This window comes from Populus euphratica, unplaced genomic scaffold (assembly GCF_000495115.2).
Source record: "Populus euphratica unplaced genomic scaffold, PopEup_1.0 scaffold78.1, whole genome shotgun sequence".
NCBI lineage: Eukaryota > Viridiplantae > Streptophyta > Magnoliopsida > Malpighiales > Salicaceae > Populus > Populus euphratica.
This window is the reverse complement of record NW_011499867.1, coordinates 1353638-1375746: the sequence shown is the minus strand read 5'-3', so window position 1 is coordinate 1375746 and position 22109 is coordinate 1353638. Positions and strand designations below refer to the sequence as shown.

General features: G+C 31.2%; 3 protein-coding genes across 3 annotated transcripts in view; 1 reads left to right on the top strand and 2 right to left on the bottom strand.

Moving 5' to 3' along the window:
* LOC105126426 (programmed cell death 2 C-terminal domain-containing protein) overlaps positions 1 to 3695 on the top strand; it is a 5138-nt gene extending 1443 nt beyond the window's left edge. Inside the window, exons 5-7 of the mRNA XM_011027293.1 lie at positions 54 to 291; positions 1058 to 1262; positions 3298 to 3695. Of these exons, the coding sequence (XP_011025595.1) occupies positions 54 to 291; positions 1058 to 1262; positions 3298 to 3423 (569 nt within the window). The 3' untranslated portion in view covers positions 3424 to 3695. The remainder of the gene's footprint in view (positions 1 to 53; positions 292 to 1057; positions 1263 to 3297) is intronic.
* A 622-nt stretch (positions 3696 to 4317) lies between these two features.
* LOC105126425 (DNA-directed RNA polymerase II subunit 4) lies at positions 4318 to 7022 on the bottom strand. The gene is made up of 7 exons (XM_011027292.1): positions 6801 to 7022; positions 6542 to 6591; positions 6348 to 6456; positions 5616 to 5693; positions 5269 to 5302; positions 5115 to 5183; positions 4318 to 4674 (listed from the first exon to the last, which is right to left on the bottom strand). Exons 2-7 carry the CDS (start codon positions 6588 to 6590, stop codon positions 4597 to 4599), a joined length of 417 nt encoding a protein of 138 aa, XP_011025594.1. The 5' UTR covers position 6591; positions 6801 to 7022; the 3' UTR covers positions 4318 to 4596.
* Positions 7023 to 19859: 12837 nt separating this feature from the next.
* LOC105126476 (cytochrome P450 86B1-like) lies at positions 19860 to 21474 on the bottom strand. Its single transcript, XM_011027344.1, has one exon. It carries the CDS (start codon positions 21472 to 21474, stop codon positions 19963 to 19965), a length of 1512 nt encoding a protein of 503 aa, XP_011025646.1. The 3' UTR covers positions 19860 to 19962.
* Between the last annotated feature and the right edge of the window lie 635 nt (positions 21475 to 22109).

The following is a 22109-nucleotide window of genomic DNA, read 5'->3' as shown; positions in this document are numbered from 1 at the left end:
GACACTTTGATTATTAACATTCTCCTTGGTTCATTTTTGTTTGGTAATTGCAGTGGTTCCTTGCTTTTATATGTATACCCAAGAGCCATCCTCAAAGGACATTGTTTCTTCCATATGTTCAACTTATTCTGAACTTTCTGTTAAAGAGGAACAAAATTGCGATTACAATGATGATGAAATGGGAGATGCAGGGGAACAGGAAGTGTATGAATATGATAAAGCTTTAAGTGCTGACAGGACATATCTCAAGTTCAAGAAACAGTTGGATGCAAACCCGGATCAATGCTTCAGGTATTGATTCTTGGAAGTTATATTTTGATTAGCAGACAGTGATAACTTGCCAAATTAGTTATATTTGAGTACCACTGTCATGATTGACAATTTTATAGTCTCAAGTTATAGCTTGTTATCACTTAAGGAGCTTTGGGCTTCTTGAACAAGCAAAACTCAGGGAAGACATCCGAACAATGTTGCCTTTAACAGGTTGTGACATGAAGTTTAGACACTTAAGATATACACAAGGGGTTTCTTACTTTATTGAAATATTAGGTTCTCTTTTCTCCTATTTCATCACTACCCTGTATTAGGGATAGCTATTGCCATTTTTAGCATCACTCCTGGAATGAGGCTCCTTCTCATGTGAGGCATCAATTGTTTGTATCTTTAAAAGATTTCTTAATACTGTGGTGGAGTTGATCCGATGGAGATCCCATGAATTTTTCATTAATTTGGGTCTTTTGGCGCACCTTTATACATGTTATGCTGATGGATACATCCCCTTTTCACCATGATCTGGTCAAAATATTAGAAATTTCTAGCTTGTCATGCTTATTTGTGGCACCTACTTGATGATTTGGAGTCTTCCACAATGAGCTGGAAATACAGGCAGCAAATAAGCCTTCCACAGTTTTACATGGATATTAGAAATTTGTTTTCTTTCCTATAAATCTTTTCCTTGTGGGTTATCAATTACCATTTCTTGATCCCATAGCCCATTTTACATCTCAGTTCTTACCTTCCCCTATCTCTTGTAATTATTCTTCGGTTGTTTACTCAGGCACTTGTATGGTGGAAAGCCACTTCTCGCCACAGCTGAGCTGGGAGACCCTGGCAACTGCAAGTTGTGTGGTGGTTTCAGGCACTTTGAGATGCAACTTATGCCTCAACTAATATCTTTTCTACTAGACGGGGCTGATGATTGTCAAAAAAATGTAATAGAGAATTGGAACTGGATGACCCTTCTCATCTATACTTGCTCCAAGGTGAGTTTTTTACTTTTCTTTACTCTTGGTTATAGTTTTTTTTCTCAGATAGATTAACTTGGGTCCTGTTTGTGTTGTTTGAGAGTGTGATAGAAACTTTTTAAAATACTTTTCGTTTGAAAATGCATCAAAATAATATATATATTTTTATTTTTTTAAATTTATTTTTGATATTAGCATATCAAAACGATATAAAAACATCAATTTTTTTTTTTAATTTGAAGCTAAAAAGATATATATTTTTTTAAAGTATAGATAGACCGCACTACTAAACGAAGCTTTCATTATCTTTGTAATGGTCCAAAGTATAAGCTATTAGACAAACTATATCTTGGAGGATATAATTCAAGTCAACAGGGTACCGCTAGAATTGAGGAGGGGAACACTTGGTTGTAAAGATAGGATTTAGTTCGAAACAATCATGATGACCAATCATCCTTTGTACAAGTAAGTGTGCTATATGTGGCGTGTAAAAAAAAAAATATGCGCCAATATGAGTGAGAAGACATGCAGGTATCAAGTTTGTCATGTGTCAATGTGCATGTCCTAGGACAAGTACGAATAAACAAATGTACTATAATGTGTTCATAAGCAATGTCTTTGTAAGCAGGCAAGTCGAGAGGTAGGACACGCATGTAAGGCCTGCTCTTACAGAAGAGGGATGGATTATGAAAGTAAATCCTACAGAGGAGGGTTTAAGGAATATAGAACCAAGCAATTGAAAAATATCAAACCCTAATTCGACTTTAAACATCAACCCTTAAAGCATATAACATCACCGAGAAACACTTATAACCTAAACTAGGGTTGGTGGAAATAGAAGTCCTAGTAAAATTATTCTGTATGCCAATAATAAAATTCTAAATAGTTAAGTAATTATTACTTAATGCATCTAAAAGAATTGGGTGTCAACTCACCTCATGCACCATGAATAGTGTAAAAGTTTTTTTTTTTTCATCTTTCTTTTTATAATTTCATCATTTGATATTTGTTTTATTTTGAATATTTTATAATTTCATCATTTAATATTTGTTTTATTTTGAATGTCTTTATGAATTATCTCAATTTACTTTTTATAAAGTTATTATAGTCTCAAATAAATTTTTTGATAATGTGTCTGGATTATGCTAGATTTTACAAGTGTTATTTTTTTTTTGTTATTGTTTATTTAAAAACTTCTTTTTTTTTTTTTAAGTTTTTAAATCAAATGAATATCATAGCTCAGATTATGGATTTAACGTGTTAAGCCGTGAAGTCTGAGTCGATTCAATATATTGTTGTCTTACTAAAAAAAAAGTATGATATTTTTTTAAAGCAAAATTATGTTTTTACTGGTTGTTCGAGTTTATCTTGAAACTTTCTAAATCCGTGTTTAAGAGTGTGGTTGGGGTTGTTTTTCAAAGTGCTTTTCATGCTAAAATATATTAAAATGATGTTTTTTTTTTTAAAAATATTTTTAAGATCAGCGCATGAAAATGATCCAAAATATATATTTAAAAAAATATTTTTAAGATCAGCGTATGAGAATGATCCAAAATATATAAAAATGATTTTTAGTAAAAAAAATAATTTTTTGTGGAATGTGGTTTATGTCGTGTTCTCAAATGGTATCTAAGTCTATGAGGCTATGCATTTTCACGATTTAATTTTAAATATATGCTTGATAAAGAATTGAGTTAGAAGATTTTAAGCTTGATTTAATGATTTAATGATTGGGTTGTATAACAATATTAAATAATTCCATGTATCTTGAATTTTTTATTATTTTGACTTGTAAAAAAATTTGATTGAGGCGTAGAGGAGACCTGGAAACTAGTAAAACTCAAAAAATCTTAAACCAGAAAGAAATAAGTAATAACGTGCTTGTCTATTGACACATCATAACGCAATTGTAAATATGTAGGGCTATTAACCCATGCTTTTTGACACATTAATTACATGTCATATAGAACACTTGCTCGTATACCATTGAGATTCTCGTGCAGTCTTTGGCTGATTGAGTTTTAAATCCTTACGTTCTATATTTATTTTTCAGAGTTGTTCCAATTCATTTGATCGAGAAAAATCCACAACCAGTGGTTGGATTGTGGCAGAGGAAGCTGTTTTGGTACAATTTGAGAAAGCCCTGCACGAGTCAATTCTCCCTGGTTATTTCTCATGATGTGCTACAATACTGCTGCAATGAAAGAGCAGAAATCCAAGATACACTTTTTTTTCTTCCTCTTCTGGGTGCGATTGATTAGCATTAGTGATTTATCCTTGTCTGGTGTATTTTCTTCTCGGTTTCTGTAGAATTAAATGGTTGATGTGTAGGAAGAGGGGAGTGCTTGTAAACAAAGGCTGGAAAGGGCTTGCATGCAGAGATTGAAAACTGGATGGTGTTACTTTAAATTTTCATTTTTTTTTGTTTAAAATAAATAAAAAATTTATATTTGATTGTTTTGATTTGATATGATGATATTAAAAATAAAAAAATTATTTTAATATATTTTTAAATAAAAAACACATTAAATCATCACTTCCATTACAGTACCAAACATATCATGTCCTGTCAAGGTAGTTGTTGTAGCTCCTGTAACTCCTGGTTCGGTGTTTTTGGCATATCCCCACGTTGAAGATGTTATGGTCGAAATCTCATTCTTGTTTCTCTCCTGGATTCAGCAATTTGTTTTTGAAAATCTATCCATTTATTAATAAAATTATTACTCAAGTTTCGAAATCAACATGTCTGTATGCTCCTTAGCAAAGAAGTGGAGTTTTGATGATCTATGAAACGCAAACGCGTCCACAGCTGAACTTTAGAGTTAACAGGGAGCGAGCATCTTGTCTGCCCCCAATCAATTTCCTTTTAACTGGGGTCAAAATTCGGACAGAATAACCTCTCACCAAACTTCTCCAGTCTTAGTATAGGAAATTGAAAGAGACCAGAAAACTCCAAGCTCTAAACACCTTCCTTTTTTTTTTGCAGGAAAAATGTCGATTTCTTCCATCAAAACCAAATAGCTAACTTAAAATACGCAACAGTTTGTGAATTATATGTTCACTGTTCAGTTCGTCTTTCATCATACAATCATTAATAAACGGGAAGAATCATAACAGAACCATAATATTTGAGCATCATGAAGTTGATATCTAATACAAGTACTGTCATGTTAGAGCAGTATCACATCCTGAGCAACACCACACAGCCATAAGGATTTGATGCAGATAATATTTTGAACAATATTGATAGCCATCAATAGCTTAAATTATCCTCTTTCTAATAATAATTAAAAATCTTGAACATTCAGATGACAGACATCCAAACTTGAAATGGACGAGGATATACTGGCCACTATTCAAATTTCTTGATCAATGACAGGTCATTCAGCATTTTTTCGATTGCTTCATCATCATGAGCTCGGCCTTTGGTCTGCATAACACAGACATTTAGTTAATTAACATTAAAATCAATTTTCTTAATCAATTACAGTTCATTCAACATTTTCTCAATCGTATCATCATTTTGAGCCTGGCCTTTCTGTGCACATTACAAAGGCATTTGGAGGACAAACATGCTTTGAAAGATGAGAATCACATTTTATAATGAACACAACAGTTGTCAATTCCTTTCTCGAGTAGTGCCTTGTGATAATGTAAGAAAAGGCTGATAACCAAGAAAAACCAGACAAGATGATTAAACATAACATGAGTTTTTGGTTTGATTTTTGTTCATTATGCAAATGGGAGGAGGGCGGAGGGAGCCTGGATTGGTAACATGCATCAATTTATTTTGTTTGTCTCCACTATTAATATCATTATTACTGCATGCTGATCTATATGGAAGTACTCTTAAATAGAAGGACAACTAACCTTGATAGAAGGTACCATGGCAATAGCTTCCTCCACTGTTTCAGGACAAAGGTTGCCAAGAACACAAAGCTGCACCAAAAAGTATAATATCTAATGATTCTTTTACAAAAAGGAAACTTGAAAATTTCAAATCACATGTACTTGTGCAATTTACCTCGAATTCAGCCAACTGGTATCGGCTAAGAATTCTGAAAATTGGTTAAGTTTACACACACCACTGCAAGATACTAGAAATTTGAAAAACTATAAACCAATTACACGCACCATCCTCGAACTAACAAATCCACCCCATCTTTTATTGATGAAAATCAATTGCCATGCTCCTTTGACCAGCCACTCAATAAAATCAAGTTCAATCATAGAAACTTAAATCCATGGTAACCAAACACAACAGGACAAGCAAAAGGAAATCCTCAACTTTATAAAAAACATACGTATTGGATGTTATTTAAGTCTTATACAACATGCTAATATCATCATTTCTTTAAAGTTTAAGGATACTCTCGAACTTGTCTCACAGCATCGGGATTTTTGTAGCGGCTAAAGCGCTTCACATACTGCAGTGATTTCTCAAATACTCTGCAATGCAAATACAGACATCATGTAAACTTGTATACAAACAATACATAAACACATTTACTAATAGAAAAGGCAGTTTCAGAGCATGCAAAATTTTGACAGTTTTCATCCTTGCTTGAGAAACCACTGGGGGCAGATCTTGGATTTATTTATTCATTTATCTTTCTTTTTCCCAGCATGGGCAAACTGCACTGGTAGTATTTAATTTTTACAATGAGGTTACCACAAAACATTGCATCATTGACCTCCTAGTTCCTACTTTCACAATTTAGACTAAGCCTGTATATCAAAATAAACAACCCACTCATCATAATCGAGGAAAGAGGAAATCTGGGATTGGCAGCTACATGAACATAAGCTTCTCACTGTCATTAAGATGAATTAGATAACCTCGAAAAAAAAGGAAGTGATTGGAAAGATATTTGCTCATTTAGCTTAATCAAACAAAAGAAAGAAGAAACTTTCCATGATTCTTGCATCATCTCCCTCTGAAATCATCTCTTGCCATTCAACTTAGGAAGTCAGTTTGCAAATTTATGCTGACCTCAATACAAGTTAAAAGCTACTCAAGCAAATATAATTCCTTATCACAAAGAAAACTTGAAAGCGTTGCATAGCGTGGTGATATACCAAGAAAGTAGCAATATAACTTACTGGGATACTTGATTCATAGGATCATCAGACATCTGTTGAAGCTGCTCATACTTATGCTCAAGAATTAAAGCAACCTCACAATTCATTAAGCACTTGGCCTTCAAAAAATCTAAAAAGAAAAAGAAAACCATCATTACAAATAGTTAAATTGCAAATAAAAAAATTGCTATCAAAACACAAAGATAGATTATGACCATCTCCGATTTTGAGCTCGGCCGCATTCTCTTCCTCTTCGCCAGACATACTGTGACACAAATAAACCAAGCACAGCCAAATAAACAAAAAGAACAAAAGGAACAGATTTCTTATTTCAAAGCTCAATATTTTTCGAACTTCATCAAGAACCCTCAAGACAACCGGTTTTCTAAGATTTCAGACGCAGAAAGCTGTTTGATGATGACGTCAAGGAATCGAATCCAGATTAGATTAACTAAAATAGTTTTCAAAGATTACCTTAGACTATTCTTTTCAGGTTTTTCCTTTAGAGAAAGTGAGTGAGCGAGCTTGGGATGATCGATTTGGGGTTGAAAAGTGAATCTATATTTCTGTATTTGTAGGCAGGGGGGAGCACGTCAATGGCTTCTTGGTCCCTTTGAACGCGTTCCTGCCTCTTCCAGGAGCAACCTGCCCCTCTCTCTCGTGCTGTTGCATTTTAAACATTCTGGCGTTTACAAATCCGACGTAAATGGGGATTAAAATCAAAAGGCCTCAAAGCCCACAAATTCAAATTGGTATATAGCCCAACTACACAAACAGGCCTCAAAGTTGATTAATGTCTTTTTCCCCCCTTAAATTATAAATATATTTTTCGACCTCCCAAATCTCTTGCCAGTTGAATTTCAAGTACACAAGATCCTATTTTCTCGTCTTTTTTGGATTCGTTAGATCTTCCAAAAGACAAAGTGTTTTTTCTTTTTTTGAATAAACCAATTCATTTGAGACTTGCACATCAACTCTTTTTTCTATTCAAAGACGAGCCTCTTGTCTCTATATTTTCCTTAAATGATAACATTTGGAACAACTTATTTATTAAAGTATTAATCCCATGAATATTAACCCAACAAAAAGAAAATTCGAACACGTAGTAAAAATAACTCACATCCAAACACGCCAAAACTATTTATTAAAGGTGAGATGACCTTTTCTTTCCCTTCAAATAAAAAATAATAATAATAAATAAAATATCAGATATCTTACTTTTGGCTATTAAAAGATTGGTTGATGGCGACTTTATTTTACTTTTTTAAAGTTTAGTGAAGTGACGTATTTACCATAGCAATCAAGATAAAAATAACTTTCATGTTTTTTTTTTTTCCTTTAATAAGGGTTTTTGTTTTTGTTAATTCCATAACTATATAAAACAATTTAATTATTTTTTCTTGATTAATTAATATTTTAATTTAAAACATTATAGATTTATGTTGTTTATGCGCCACGTGTAAGGTGCATGTACCTTTTAGATGACATGTATAACACCTAGTGATATTCAAAATTGCCTCCTATCATGTCTTTGAAAGTGTTATTACTTCCTCTTCCTCGTAGTATAGTGTTTATCAATAGCAACATGATGATTTGTCATAAGTATACTTTTCTTCTTTCTCTCCTTTTTTTCTACAAATTACTAATCAACTTTTTTTGTTTTTGATATTTAAATTTTAGTCTTTATTTTTTTGATTCTTAATTTTAATTTTTAACCCTTTTATAATTTCTTTTATAATTTTGTTCTTCAATTTCAATTTGTTATATATTATTTTTTCAATTGGTTCTTAATCTTTTGATTTTTTATTTTTTTATTTGGTCCTTTTATAAAATTTTTTATTAGTTTTAAATTTTATCTTTTAATCCAAGTGTGTGGTGCATTATTTTTTCTTATATGGTTCTCATTCTTTTGATTTTCTTTTTTTTGTTAATTTCTTTTTTTCCTTTTTATTTAAGCCTCCAATTGAAAATTTTAGGTTTTCCTTTAATTTATTTTTTATTTAGATTTTCATCCTCATTCTTTTAATTGTTTTTCTTTTATTTTAGATCCTTTTGCATAATTTATTTTTCTCGAATTCATCTCTTAGCGTTTGATTTCTTGGGATTGGCCTTTTGTGATTTTTTTCATATATATTGCTTTCGGTCTAATGACCCAAGTCACCGATTTGAAGGGTTAATATAGATAGACATTTTATTTTAGCTTTCTTTCTTTTCTGATTTCATTATTTAACATTAATTTTATGTTTTTTTTAAAGAATGACTTTGTGATTTTTTTTTCCTATCAAGTTATTCCAATCTCATAACCTGAATCATAGGATTTTATGGGTTGATTCAGGTTTGATTACCCTATATTGCCCAGGTTACTTGTTTATTACATTACCTCATGCTATTTTTTTTATCTAGTTTTGTGCTTTCAAAAGTTTTTTTTTCCCAGCTATGATGATTTTTTTTCCTAAAATAATTTTGTTTGTTTACTATAGTTGTATATTTTTTTATTGTCTAATTAACATAAAACCAACTTATTTCTTTGAAAGGTGCTTGCAGCACCTAGCACCTATACTATCGTCAACTTTTTCTTATTTTATTCTGATATTGATACTTTCTTTAACATTTTTTTTTATAATTTTATAATTTATGTTTTAATTAATATCTCTCCTCTATAATTTTTTTTTATTTTGCATGTTTAGCCTTTTTTTAATATAGTTTTTCTAAATTATTTTTATGCATTTAATTTTTAAAGATATTGTTCCGATTCATTTATAATTTTTTTATTTATTATATAAATAAAATTTAATTTCAAATAAAAAAATTATTTTTAGATAATTTTTCTAATAGGTCCAACCTTGCATTTTTTTTCATTTTTTTTCCGATCAATTTCATGTATTTGTCTATTTCTATTATTATTATATTGAATATAAAATTCATTTTCATAAATAAATTCAGTAAATATAACCAGATAAATGACTTATATTGTATGATCAAATATTTTAATTTGCATCTATCACTTAATTTTTAAATTTTTTTAAGTTATTGTTAACAATCTTTTATTTATTTATTTATTTATTTATATAAATGATTCTTGATTTATTTAATTAGATATTTGGATAAGTTTTTAATTTACCTTTAGAATTTATTTATGTAAAAAAACACATCATAAAAGCGTATATATCCAACATTTCTCCCATGAATTAGGAGCCTGTGTTCAATAGCTAGTAATAATTAATTAATGTCGATTTTGTATTAAAGGGGTTGAAACCGTTTTACTTTATTGTGAACTTTACACACATTCCCAAGCAGAGAAAACCAGTCGTAGATCATTTGGCCATGCAGGGAATCCATAAAGAAGCATATTTAGTTGCATGAATTTAGTTTTATTAATCTTATAGTTTTGTTTATGTTATGATTTTGCCAATTTTTTAAGTTTTGGTTTTATTTTGTAAAGTATCCGATACTATGTTGATTGTTCTTTTTTCTCATTATGTTTAGCCACTATCTTACTAGCTATATCATATAGCAACGAAGCTCTCGCCTTTGATAACAAAAAATTAATTAATATCATATCGATGTCTGTAATAGTGGATGAAGAATAAATTCAGTAAAACACTTATTTATATATATATAAAATATATTTATAAAAAAAATAAAAAAAAATATATTTATCATACTGACATCTTTAGTTTGGATTTTTAATCAAGTATGCCCATCTATTATGAAATTTGATATCGTAGATGTGAAACTTTTATTAATCGGTCATGTGTGGTCCCCTAGCCTCATCTATAAAGTAATCAAAAGATGGATAATGATATTACTGATTCATGAATGATGAATATTAATAGAGGTTTGTTGAAAACTCAAATAAATACGGAGGATTATAATTTTTAAATATATTGCATGTATATAGCATCATGGTGATTATTCTATTCTCTTAAGGATTGTGTATTTGTTTAGTAAATGTGTTAGTTGCATGAATTTAGTTTTATTAATCTCATAGTTTGTTTATGTTATGATTTAGTTATCTTGTCTTTTATTAGTGAAAAAATAAAATGGCAGTCGTCATAGAGCATTTTAGTTACTAGAAACTCTAACTGGTCTTAGAGATTGAGTACAGAGACTAGTTATATAAATGAAAGGTATTAACACCCTAAATACATCCTATTTAGGGTAAGCTGCATTATTTTATTATCTTATAATTTTTTTTATTGAGATGAGCTATATGTTCTTATACTCCTTGATTTAACAAGGTTGTGAACTTTAGAAACTGAGTGCTCAAAACCGATTGTGAGCACCTAATAGTTGAAACATTATGAGTCATTCACAAGTTCTCGGTTGTAATGTTAGATAGTTCATGCACTTGATTTCTATCGGGTCCACTGGATGATTTTACCTCCAACTACAAATCCAAATTGAAATTCGAGTGGGTCAAAAGATCATCCCTGTATTTCTCCTTTAACCAGTTGTTATGTCTCCTAGAAATAAAAAATAAAGTCATCAAATTCAAATAAATAATAACTTAAGAAAAAAATAGTTGAAAACCAAAGTACCATAAAGTGTTGAGCTTGACTGTCAACGAACTGTTGCATTGCTTTTTGAAGGTTGTCCCTTCGCACGTGTATTTTCACAAAAAGCTCAATTAGGCTTGGCTTATGTCCAAGAGCCGTAGACTGCAACATAAAAATATTATTAGTTAAATATATTTATAAATAATTACAAATGAAAAAAATAGATGTAATTCAAATAAATCTTATCATAAGCTTCGCATGAGAAATGAATGAAATGAAGCTGTTGGTGTGTGTGGTAACATAATCGGTTTCAGTTCACCGCACCAGACTGTGACCGTCTTATGAAATGCTTGGACATCACAGGTTGAATGTATTTTGCCCATATAGTCTATGAGATGTATGGCAGCCTGAAATTCTTCCAAATCACCACATCATTCCAGGTTAGTAGAGCGCTTTATTTGGTATAATTTTTAGATATTTCTGTGCCTCGCATAAAAAAATCATGTAACCTATATGTATAAACAAATTATCTATGAGTAAATGAAAAATAAAATTTTAATATTTGAAATAAAAAAATTATTCTGATTTCGATGTTACCTAGTTATAACGTGATTCTCTCAAACTCTCTAATTGTAACATGATTCTCCTAAACCCTCTAACATTATCATTTACTATATCCCGCTCAAATTTATCCTTGCAATAAAAATTTATACAAAGAAAAACCTCAATAATTTCAATAAAGTAAATGAATTAACATAATAAATAGTAAAATTTTAAGTTAATACTAACCTTAAATCTTGAAAACCATCCATTGACCTGCAATTTATATTCAGGATGTTTGGAAATCTAGCTCCATGAAAATAATGAAATTTCTATTGATGATTTAAATATCGATGTTATTATTTGGGCAGCCTTAATGTTTATGAACCTGAAATTGGATAAATTTAATGAAATATTATTTCTTCATAAATTGTTAAACATAAACCAACTCAAAGCAAAATAAACTTACATTGAAATGTTGTCCTTCCATGGTGCCTCATACTTGCTATTGAATGGATCCCACTATGAAGGGACCCTCTCTACATTGCAGCGTCGCACCTGAAAAGGCAACGCCATGAGTTGATGCATGTGCTTCGGGTGCCTCTTTTTGGTTGGCACCTAACAACTCATGGTTATCATTATCGTTGTTAGAAGAATTAGCAGTCATTTTGTGCTTATGATGTGTAATTGATTTTCCCCTAGGTATCTATATAAATTTACAAAAAATAGTAAACAATTTTTATTTTTTAATAAAAATTCGGCAACACCTCCCCTATACAGTAACCTTCCCAAAATTTTTAATCCTGTAAATAGACAACATATATGCCATAAACTAGTTGGTTTTATTATATTTCTACCAACAATTTTGAATAATTCAATTTTGTATAAAATTTTTATTTTCTACGCGATAATGTTTTTAATCCTAAATTGACAATAATTTATTTTAAATGAAATACATACAATATAATAATTAAAACTAATCCTACACATTTAATTAAATATTAACAAGAAAATTTAAAAAAGAAAATAACTAAAATTCAAAAAATTAATGAAAAATTATTGCAATAACAACTAAAATTTAACACAACTATTACTTCATAAAATTATACAGAAAAAATAATTGAACAAAAATAGAGAAAAAAAAGTAAAAATAATGCAAAAAAATAAAATGAATAAGGAATGAAAAATTCTTACTTTAATGGCATGCTTAATTTCAAAATCGAACTAGGTGTGATAAAAAAAAAATACATTGTTAAAATACCTCAGAAAAGAGGAAAAATAGGAAGAAAATACTTAAAAAAACTTACCCATAAATGCCTCGTAAATGAAATAAAGACAAAGTAATACTGACATTCCCTTCCAATTTATAAATTTGGTACATGAAGTACAACTATGAATAGTTAATGAGAAATATGTAATGACAATAAGTATCCCAATAGGTAATAATATTGAACAGTACTTATATGTATTTTGAACCACGTGAAAAATTGTTCATTTTGTAATATAAAGATTTAGGATTCGGTCAACTGTGAGTTTTGAGATAATAAATATTGAGGATATTGCCTATGAGGTATTTAACAATATATCAGTCTATGATATTATAAGAGATAAATTGTTCATTAATAACAAAGTTTAAGTAATATACTTATTGGATAAAAGGTCTCAGTTCATTGCAGTTAAATAACATATCATTATGTGTTTCTCTTAATTCTATTTCAGACAAATATCTACATCCGACCATTTTTTGGTGAGGGTCATCCAGGATGAGAGAATATTGACAAGTTTTTACTCGAAGGCACTTTACCACCATCATCATGCCTTGGAACGCGATTGATTCTTGTTCTTAATTAAGGCTCGAAATAGTACAAGATAAATATTGAGATCTTTTTAAAAATATAGATCTCACATAATGAAGTTTCGACATGCGCCTTATTTTTAACTTTTTTCTTATGGTTGAACAAGTACCCGTATGAAATTAAATGAATATTTTCAATTATGGAAAAAAATAAAATGAAATTTTTAATTACTTTTCATGTGTAATCTTTAACCTCTCGAATGGATACATCTATTTATACTAGACGAAACCTCTAACTTTTTCCTCAAATGGTAAATGTAGAGGTAAATGCTCAATTGAGTAAAAAAACAATGGAGAGAATATTATCTCAAGTTTGCATATTGTCTGAATGATATTCATTTCAAGCCTTTTAATGTGTTGTGTTTGCAACTTGTTAGAGCATTTATTTCTAAAGAAATGACTGATCTTCGTGAGTGTATTTCATATCCTTTTTGGCAATAAATCCTCATAAGCTAATGGAACGAGTGTTTGCATAAACACATGGCAGTCATGACTCTTCATTTAATACAATTTGCAATCCTTCAAATTAACCAATCTCGATATGTTTAAGGCATATCTATCAGGAAAATACAAACTTTTAAGTTATTGGTAGAAAAATAAATGTGCATTCTTGTCTAAAGAAGCTTGCTTTAGGCTTTGTGACTTGTGACCTAACATAAACCAACTCCATATTCTTACGATAACAAAATAAAGCTATATCCATTCTAGCCTTGATGTTGTCCTTTGTCTTCCTCTTTACGTTCATAACCTTATTGAAAATGTTCTAAAAAACCCCTTTTTCTATATACATGATGTCAATGTTATGATAAAGGATATTGATCTTCATAAGAAAGCTCATAGAAAATAATTCGCTTTATCCAATTATGGGTCAAACCAAAACCATAAAACTTCTGCTTATCAGATTGAAAACAAAACACAATGTCACTTTACTCTGATACTACATCATATAATTCTTCACCGAAAGATGTGGTGGTGCAATATCTTTTTCAACTCTGCCAACAAATATGTTTTTTCTATTCTTTCTATACTTGTGATCCGTTGGCAAGAACATCAGTGATAGTAAAAAAAAGATGTTTTACCACCATTTGTTAGCATAAATACCTTGTTATTTTTCATACAGTATATACATGCTAGTTTTCCATGCATGCTCCAATTATAAACCATTTTATAATTTAGAAAATCATTGATAGTCCACATCAAAGCAGGCTTCATTTGAAAATTTTGTTTCGTCAATACATCATAAGTTAAAGCCTTGGATAACCACAACTACATTAACTCATTAATCAATAATTAAAGACAAACATCTATATCCTGACCAGGACTATAAGGACTGGGTATGACTGTAGATAAAAACATGAACTTCAACCTCATACATATCCTCATTGGCAAATTGTAAACCGTGAGTATAACCAGCCAATATGAATAAGGAGCACTAAATGATCTAAATGGATTGAATCCATCTATATATAACCCAAGACGCACATTAGTTAATTCTATTAAAAATTAAGGATACACCCTATTAAAGTGTTTCCATGTTTCACTATCAGAAGGGTGCACCATCACTCTATCCACTGTATTATGTGATTGATGTTATCTCTTATGCTCAATAGTTTTTGATGACATGAATAACCTTTACAATTTAAGTGTGATTGGGAAGTATCTAAGTTTTTTATATCCGACAAGAGTCATTCCTTTACCAGTTTTAGGTTTATTACAAGAATGCCTACATTAACTACACTTGGTCAGCTTTGTATTTTCAAGGTAGTATAACATGCATAAGTTTGGACATATGTCAATTTTCTAATATCCTAGACCGAGGGGTTTTATCTTGGACTTAACATCATAGAAGTTCTCTTTCAGCCTGTTCCCTTTAGGTAAAATGCTTCTCGCCTATTCAATAATTTTTTCATAACCAACCTCACTCAACCTATAACCGGCCTAACTCAACCCATAATCTGACTTGATAATGAACATATGTACAACGCTTGATAATTTACTATGATTTGCGTAACCATTCCATAATGGTTCATCAAAATATTTCAAAAGATCAAAAAACCTGGCTATATTTGTATTAGGTTCCTCATCTATGATTGAATATTAACTGACATGACTCTAATTCATTCTTATCATATCTATGACCATAATTCTATAAGGATTACTATTGTCATTTACAACTTTATACACGTTGCTAGCACTAGAAGTTGACTAGATCATCCTTTCTATCATAGTCTCGTAAGGAACATATGGTTCTCCATATGCATACCAACACATGTATTGCTCCATAAACCTTTTTTTGTAGAAGATGTATCATTACAACATTTGGATCGAGAAATTTTTATTTTTTATTTTTACACCTCTTGTATAGACATCTAATATCGCCTCCACTAATATTTTTTGGATTAGATATTGCATAAATGATAAAACCCTGAACTCCATTATAATAATACATCCTTCACAATCCTTTGGGTGAATGTTGATACAACCATGAACAATCATCCATCATTTCTATTGAACCTATATAAAATAGTGATGACAACTTGTATTAGTTAACTACATCAACTAAATAAATTTGTAAAAATATTGGTTCAACTCAAGATTATTCAATCTATTTTAATGCTTCTCTTATTTCATTATCAATTATCTACATAAATTTAAATTTGTACACATTTACCAAAAATTACAACTTGGCAATAAAATTGATAAAATATAAAATGGACCTATTAAATAAGCCATTATTTATTTCATAAAAAACACCTAAGTTAAAAATTCGATATAGGTTTCTTCAATTTACAAACAAATACAATTTTGCAAAATCTAAAACAAACCCTAACATGCATAAATCATAAATCCATATAACAAATTTGTTTATGAAAAATTATAAAACAAGTAAACACCTAAACAAACATATATAAAAAAATTAATATTTTAAAATTTTGTTCAAATTAAAAAATTGGTGTAGATTTGCTTACTTAAAATGGAGAATTCTCAATAAAATTTAAATTAGAATATAGATGTTAGAAATCAAGTATTGTGGTTGCCAAATTTGTTGTGAGAGGTTGAATTATGTTAAGATTGAGGGGGGGGGGTTGTTTGTTGTATAAAAAAATACATAAGGAAGAAGTAGAAATGAAAGAGGGAGAAGTTGTGAGAGGTTGAATTATGTTAAGATTGGGGGGGGTTGTTTGTTGTATAAACAAATACATAAGGAAGAAGTAGAAATGAGAGAGGGAGAGAGGAGGGTCAAGCGCCAGGTTATAAATTAAATATTACTGAAGAACTGACAACATAATTGTTTTGATGGTAACACCGTTAGTCATTTTGTCGATAGAAATGCCACATCACTGTATGATTTACATTCTTGAATTCCACTGTAATATATCCTATGGAATATTACTGGTATATACCGAATTTTTTTTTCCATCGGCATATTCATGGAAAATTTTTACCATCGGGTTTATTTCATTAATAACTTCATTTGTAAAATTTATAAGTCATCATATTGTTTGATTTTTTTTTTAATTTCTTCCTTTCTATTGCAATCCCCTTAGTATATAATGTGAGAATATTCCTGTCGATGTTTACTGATAGATTTAGTGATGAAAATTCAATCAGTAAATATCACAGTAATATAACGATTATAAAATCCTATTGATATTTTCATTTATATTTGTCAATTTTCAGTGATTCTTCTATATAACATATTGCTACACTAGTATTTGTAATTATAATATTTTAATACTTGTAGTTCCACGTGAAAGGAATTTCCTTATAGCAGAAGAATTGTTAGATTAAATAATATGGCCCCAATAAATGCCAAGACAACTCCAATAACTATTCTGAATTATATCGTGTGCATTTATACTGGAGAGAGCTTCTGGTCCAAGTAATAGGTTGCACAATTAATGTATAATTGAAATTTTCAAAATCCTGTGATACTAAGCAATTTAGAATTGGATTGGGATCCCATGCATGCGCACATAAGCAGTGAGAAGATAATCGCTAAGACCCCATAGAAATTCTCAATATGGGAACCATGAAATGAAGAAAACAAGTTCCATATATTCATACATGAATATATTACAAGCGATATATAGAAATAGCAAGCGGTAAGATGGTTTATTCAGCATATATAGCAAACGAAAGGCTTAGGAAGCAGACAATATTATTCGTAAAATACTAAAGGGGATCGATCATTCAAGCCCATCTCCAAGCGATCTTAACCATTAAGCCATGCTTCATGTGAAGAAGAATAGAATTACCAGTAGGAACCACAGGATGTCCTTCCACTACTTGAACATGGTATTGTAGACTATATTAGCTGCCATTGCCTTTATCTTGGTGAGTGCAGTGCTCTTCCCAGTACAAGTTCAAGTTCTCGGTCGATGATCAGTTCATATATTAACTAAAACTAATGAATTTATAGATAAAATATTTTTGTTTGTCAATCAATTTACAATTCTATCCGTTTAAATAACATGTTATTGTATGATTTTTCTTGTTTGTATCTAATTATAATTTTATCGGTAAAAATGCCCATAAAAAATTGCACATTATCATACCTTTTTTTTTAAATTTTTTTAATTGGAATTCCCCCAGTAATTGCCGACAGAAATGTCCCAATAAAGGCTGGTCCTGTGCATTTACATGGAAGAGAGCTTCTGGTCCAAGTAATAGTAATAGGTTGCACAATTAATGCATGGTTGAAATTTCAAAATCCTATGATACTAAGCAATTTAGAATTGGATTGGGATCCCGTGCATGCGCACATAAGCAGTGAGAAGATAATCGCTAAGACCCCATAGAAATTCTCAATATGGGAACCATGAAATGAAGAAAACAAGTTCCATATATTCATACATGAATATATTACAAGCGATATATAGAAATAGCAAGCGATAAGATGGATTATTCAGCATACATAGCAAACAAAAGACTTAAGAAGCAAACACTATTATTCGTAAATACTGAAGGGGATCGATCATTCAAGCCCATCTCCGAGCGATCCTAACCATTAAGCCATGCTTCATGTGAAGAAGAATAGAATTACCAGTAGGAACCACAGGATGTCCTTCCACTACTTGAACATGGTATTGTAGACTATATTAGCTGCCATTGCCTTCATCTTGGTGAGTGCAATGTTCTTCCCAATACAAGTTTTTGGTTAATGACCGGTTTATATATTAACTAATATTAATGAATTTACAGATAAAATGTTTTTTTTATCAATCTGTTGACAATTTTGTTGGTATAAATAACATATTATTATATGATTTTTCTTGTTTGTATTTAATTATAATTTTATCGATAAAAATATTTATAAAAAATTATATATTATCATACGTTTTAATTTTTTTAAATTTTTTATTGGGATTCCTCTAGTAATTACCGATAGAAATATTCTATTGATAAAGGCCAGTCGCTTCTGGTCCAAGTAATAGTAATAGGTTGCGCAATTAATGTATGGTTGAAATTTCCAAAATCCTGTGACACTAAGCAATTTAGAATTGGATTGGGATCCCATGCATGCGCACAGAAGCAGTGAGAAGATAATCGCTAAGACCCCATAGAAATTCTCAATATGGGAGCCACGAAATGAAGAAATTACAAGTTCCATATATTCATAAATGAATATATTACAAGCGATACATAGAAATAGCAAGCGATAAGATGGTTTATTCAGCATACATAGCAAACAAAAGATGGTTTATTCGGCATACATAGCAAACAAAAGACTTAGGAAGCAGACAATATTATTCGTAAAATACTGAAGGGGATCATTCAAGCCCATCTCCGAGCGATCCTAACCATTAAGCCATGCTTCATGTGAAGAAGAATAGAATTACCAGTAGGAACCACAGGATGTCCTTCCACTACTTGAACATGGTATTGTAGACTATATTAGCTGCCATTGCCTTCATCTTGGTGAGTGCAATGTTCTTCCCAATACAAGTTTTTGGTTAATGACCGGTTTATATATTAACTAATATTAATGAATTTACAGATAAAATGTTTTTTTTATCAATCTGTTGACAATTTTGTTGGTATAAATAACATATTATTATATGATTTTTCTTGTTTGTATTTAATTATAATTTTATCGATAAAAATATTTATAAAAAATTATATATTATCATACTTTTTAATTTTTTTAAATTTTTTATTGGGATTCCTCTAGTAATTACCGATAGAAATATTCTATTGATAAAGGCCAGTCGCTTCTGGTCCAAGTAATAGTAATAGGTTGCGCAATTAATGTATGGTTGAAATTTCCAAAATCCTGTGACACTAAGCAATTTAGAATTGGATTGGGATCCCATGCATGCGCACAGAAGCAGTGAGAAGATAGCAATTTAGAATTGGATTGGGATCCCATGCATGCGCACAGAAGCAGTGAGAAGATAGCAATTTAGAATTGGATTGGGATCCCATGCATGCGCACAGAAGCAGTGAGAAGATAGCAATTTAGAATTGGATTGGGATCCCATGCATGCGCACAGAAGCAGTGAGAAGATAATCGCTAAGACCCCATAGAAATTCTCAATATGGGAGCCACGAAATGAAGAAATTACAAGTTCCATATATTCATAAATGAATATATTACAAGCGATACATAGAAATAGCAAGCGATAAGATGGTTTATTCAGCATACATAGCAAACAAAAGATGGTTTATTCGGCATACATAGCAAACAAAAGACTTAGGAAGCAGACAATATTATTCGTAAAATACTGAAGGGGATCATTCAAGCCCATCTCCGAGCGATCCTAACCATTAAGCCATGCTTCATGTGAAGAAGAATTGAATTACCAGCAGGAACCACAGGATGTCCTTCCATTACTTGAACATGGTAATTGTAGATTATATTAGCTGCCATTGCCTTCATCTGGGTGAGTGCAATGTTCTTCCCAATACAAGTTCTTGGTCCCGTATTGAAAGCTACGAACTTGTTAGTCGGCACATGTTTCATCCCTCCCCTCTCGGAAATAAACCTTTCCGGCTTGAACTCCAAGCAGTCCTTTCCCCATATAGATGTCATTCTTCCCATCGCATACGCTAGGAACACGATCTTCATCTTTGGGTTAACATGGTGCCCGCTTGGAAGAATATCTGGCTGTATTGGTTTCTTGTGCTCTACAGGAACTGCTGGGTAGAGTCTTAATGTTTCAAATAATGCAGCTTGCAGATAAACCAAGTTTTTTAGCTCTTCCGTGTGAAACAGCCACCACTGATCCTTAGCTTCTTTTTCTGGAATTATAGACTGAAGTTCTTCTCTGATTCTTGCTTCTACTCGTGGATTTTTAAACACGAGCCAAAAGAACCAAGCCAGACAGTTTTCTCTTCCTGCAATAAGAAAATTGACGATGGTGTCTCTCATGAATTCGTCTCGCGATTTTGATCCTATGAATATTTCACCTTCCATTTTGATGTAGGATGTTAACAAGTCTTCTCCTTCTCTCTTCGAAATGTTCCCTCCTCTGAGTTCTTCTCTTTTCTTCGATATAGATGTAGCTGCAACCTGATCTATAATTTCCCATGCTTCTTTCATTTTCTGCTCCGGCCCAAACCCTAGCAACCCTTGCAGCTTCCATAAGATTTCTGGCTTTAAATACCTAAAATATATTACTTCCTCGGCATCATCCAGGGCCCTAGAGAATGTGTCTTCCCGGTTTTCGATAGAGAGTAGTTCACGGTCATGTCCTGTAACCAATTTGAATCCAACATCTAATGAAAACCTGTGGATCAAAGATTGCAAGTCCACCACCAGTCCTTGCTTAGAGACATGCTCAAGGACTGGGATGAGTCCTTTTTCCACCTTATCTTGAGTAGTCTTCACCAGAAATTGGTAAAACTTCCGATGAGTGGTAAGTGCCATTGCTATCTTTCTCTGGTTCTTCCATGAATCTGAGTCAGCAATAAAAAGCCCATCTCCAAAGATGTCAAACATTTTCTGGAATTCTGGTCCTTTATGGTAGTTGGAGAAGTTTGTGCTCATTATATGATGCACGTTGGCAGGTTCTATGGTGGCCAGAATGTCCATGTTAAAGAACCAGGGACCTCTGATGAGATAACTGCCGTTATTTCGCTCTGCAAGTTCGGTGGACCAAGGGAGAAACCGGTGGACATTGAGAAAAAGATTAGGTAGCATCCCTACCAGAGGCCAGTTAATGCAGAATTCATTGCGGTTCCTCAAAAATACGAAAAAGAAATAGGATATGATAGCCAAGAAGATTTCGAAGATCCCTATGAAGGTCATGGCTAGCTGATATTATTGCTTTCAGAAGGAACTAAATTACGTACAGTCTTCTTATTTCTGCAGCGGTGCAACGGAATGATTGGGAATGGATATATAAAGGCCCGAAAGTAAATACAAGCACTGTCGGCGCTTTGGATATTTGGTTGTAAAACAATTTTCAATGAAGAGTAAGAGACAAACACTAGCTAGCCGTCGGCGCTTTGAATCATTTTTTATTTAATTCAAAAAAATAAAAATATGCAATTGTAAATGTTTTTTCTAGTTGCAGTGATTATGAATTTAATTAAGATTTGAAACATAAAATTTGACCGAGACTTATATAATTTAATAAAAAAAAATAATTGTTAATGTTAATTAATAAAAAAACTAATCAAGAAATCTTAATTTGATAGTGTTATTAAATTTTATTTTCAAATAAATAAATTTATTGACATAGAAAAAATATTCTTTTCATTACCAAAGCAGTCAACCAAATATTTTTTTATCCTACTTTGTTTTCTTGTCATTACTCTCTCTTCTTCCTCAAGCTTAAGGGCTAATATGTAAAGAAAATAAGATTTTAAAATAAAACACAACTAAGAAAAAGAAATGGACAAAAAATGAGATTGTATTAAGGGAATTTATCAAGGAAAGGC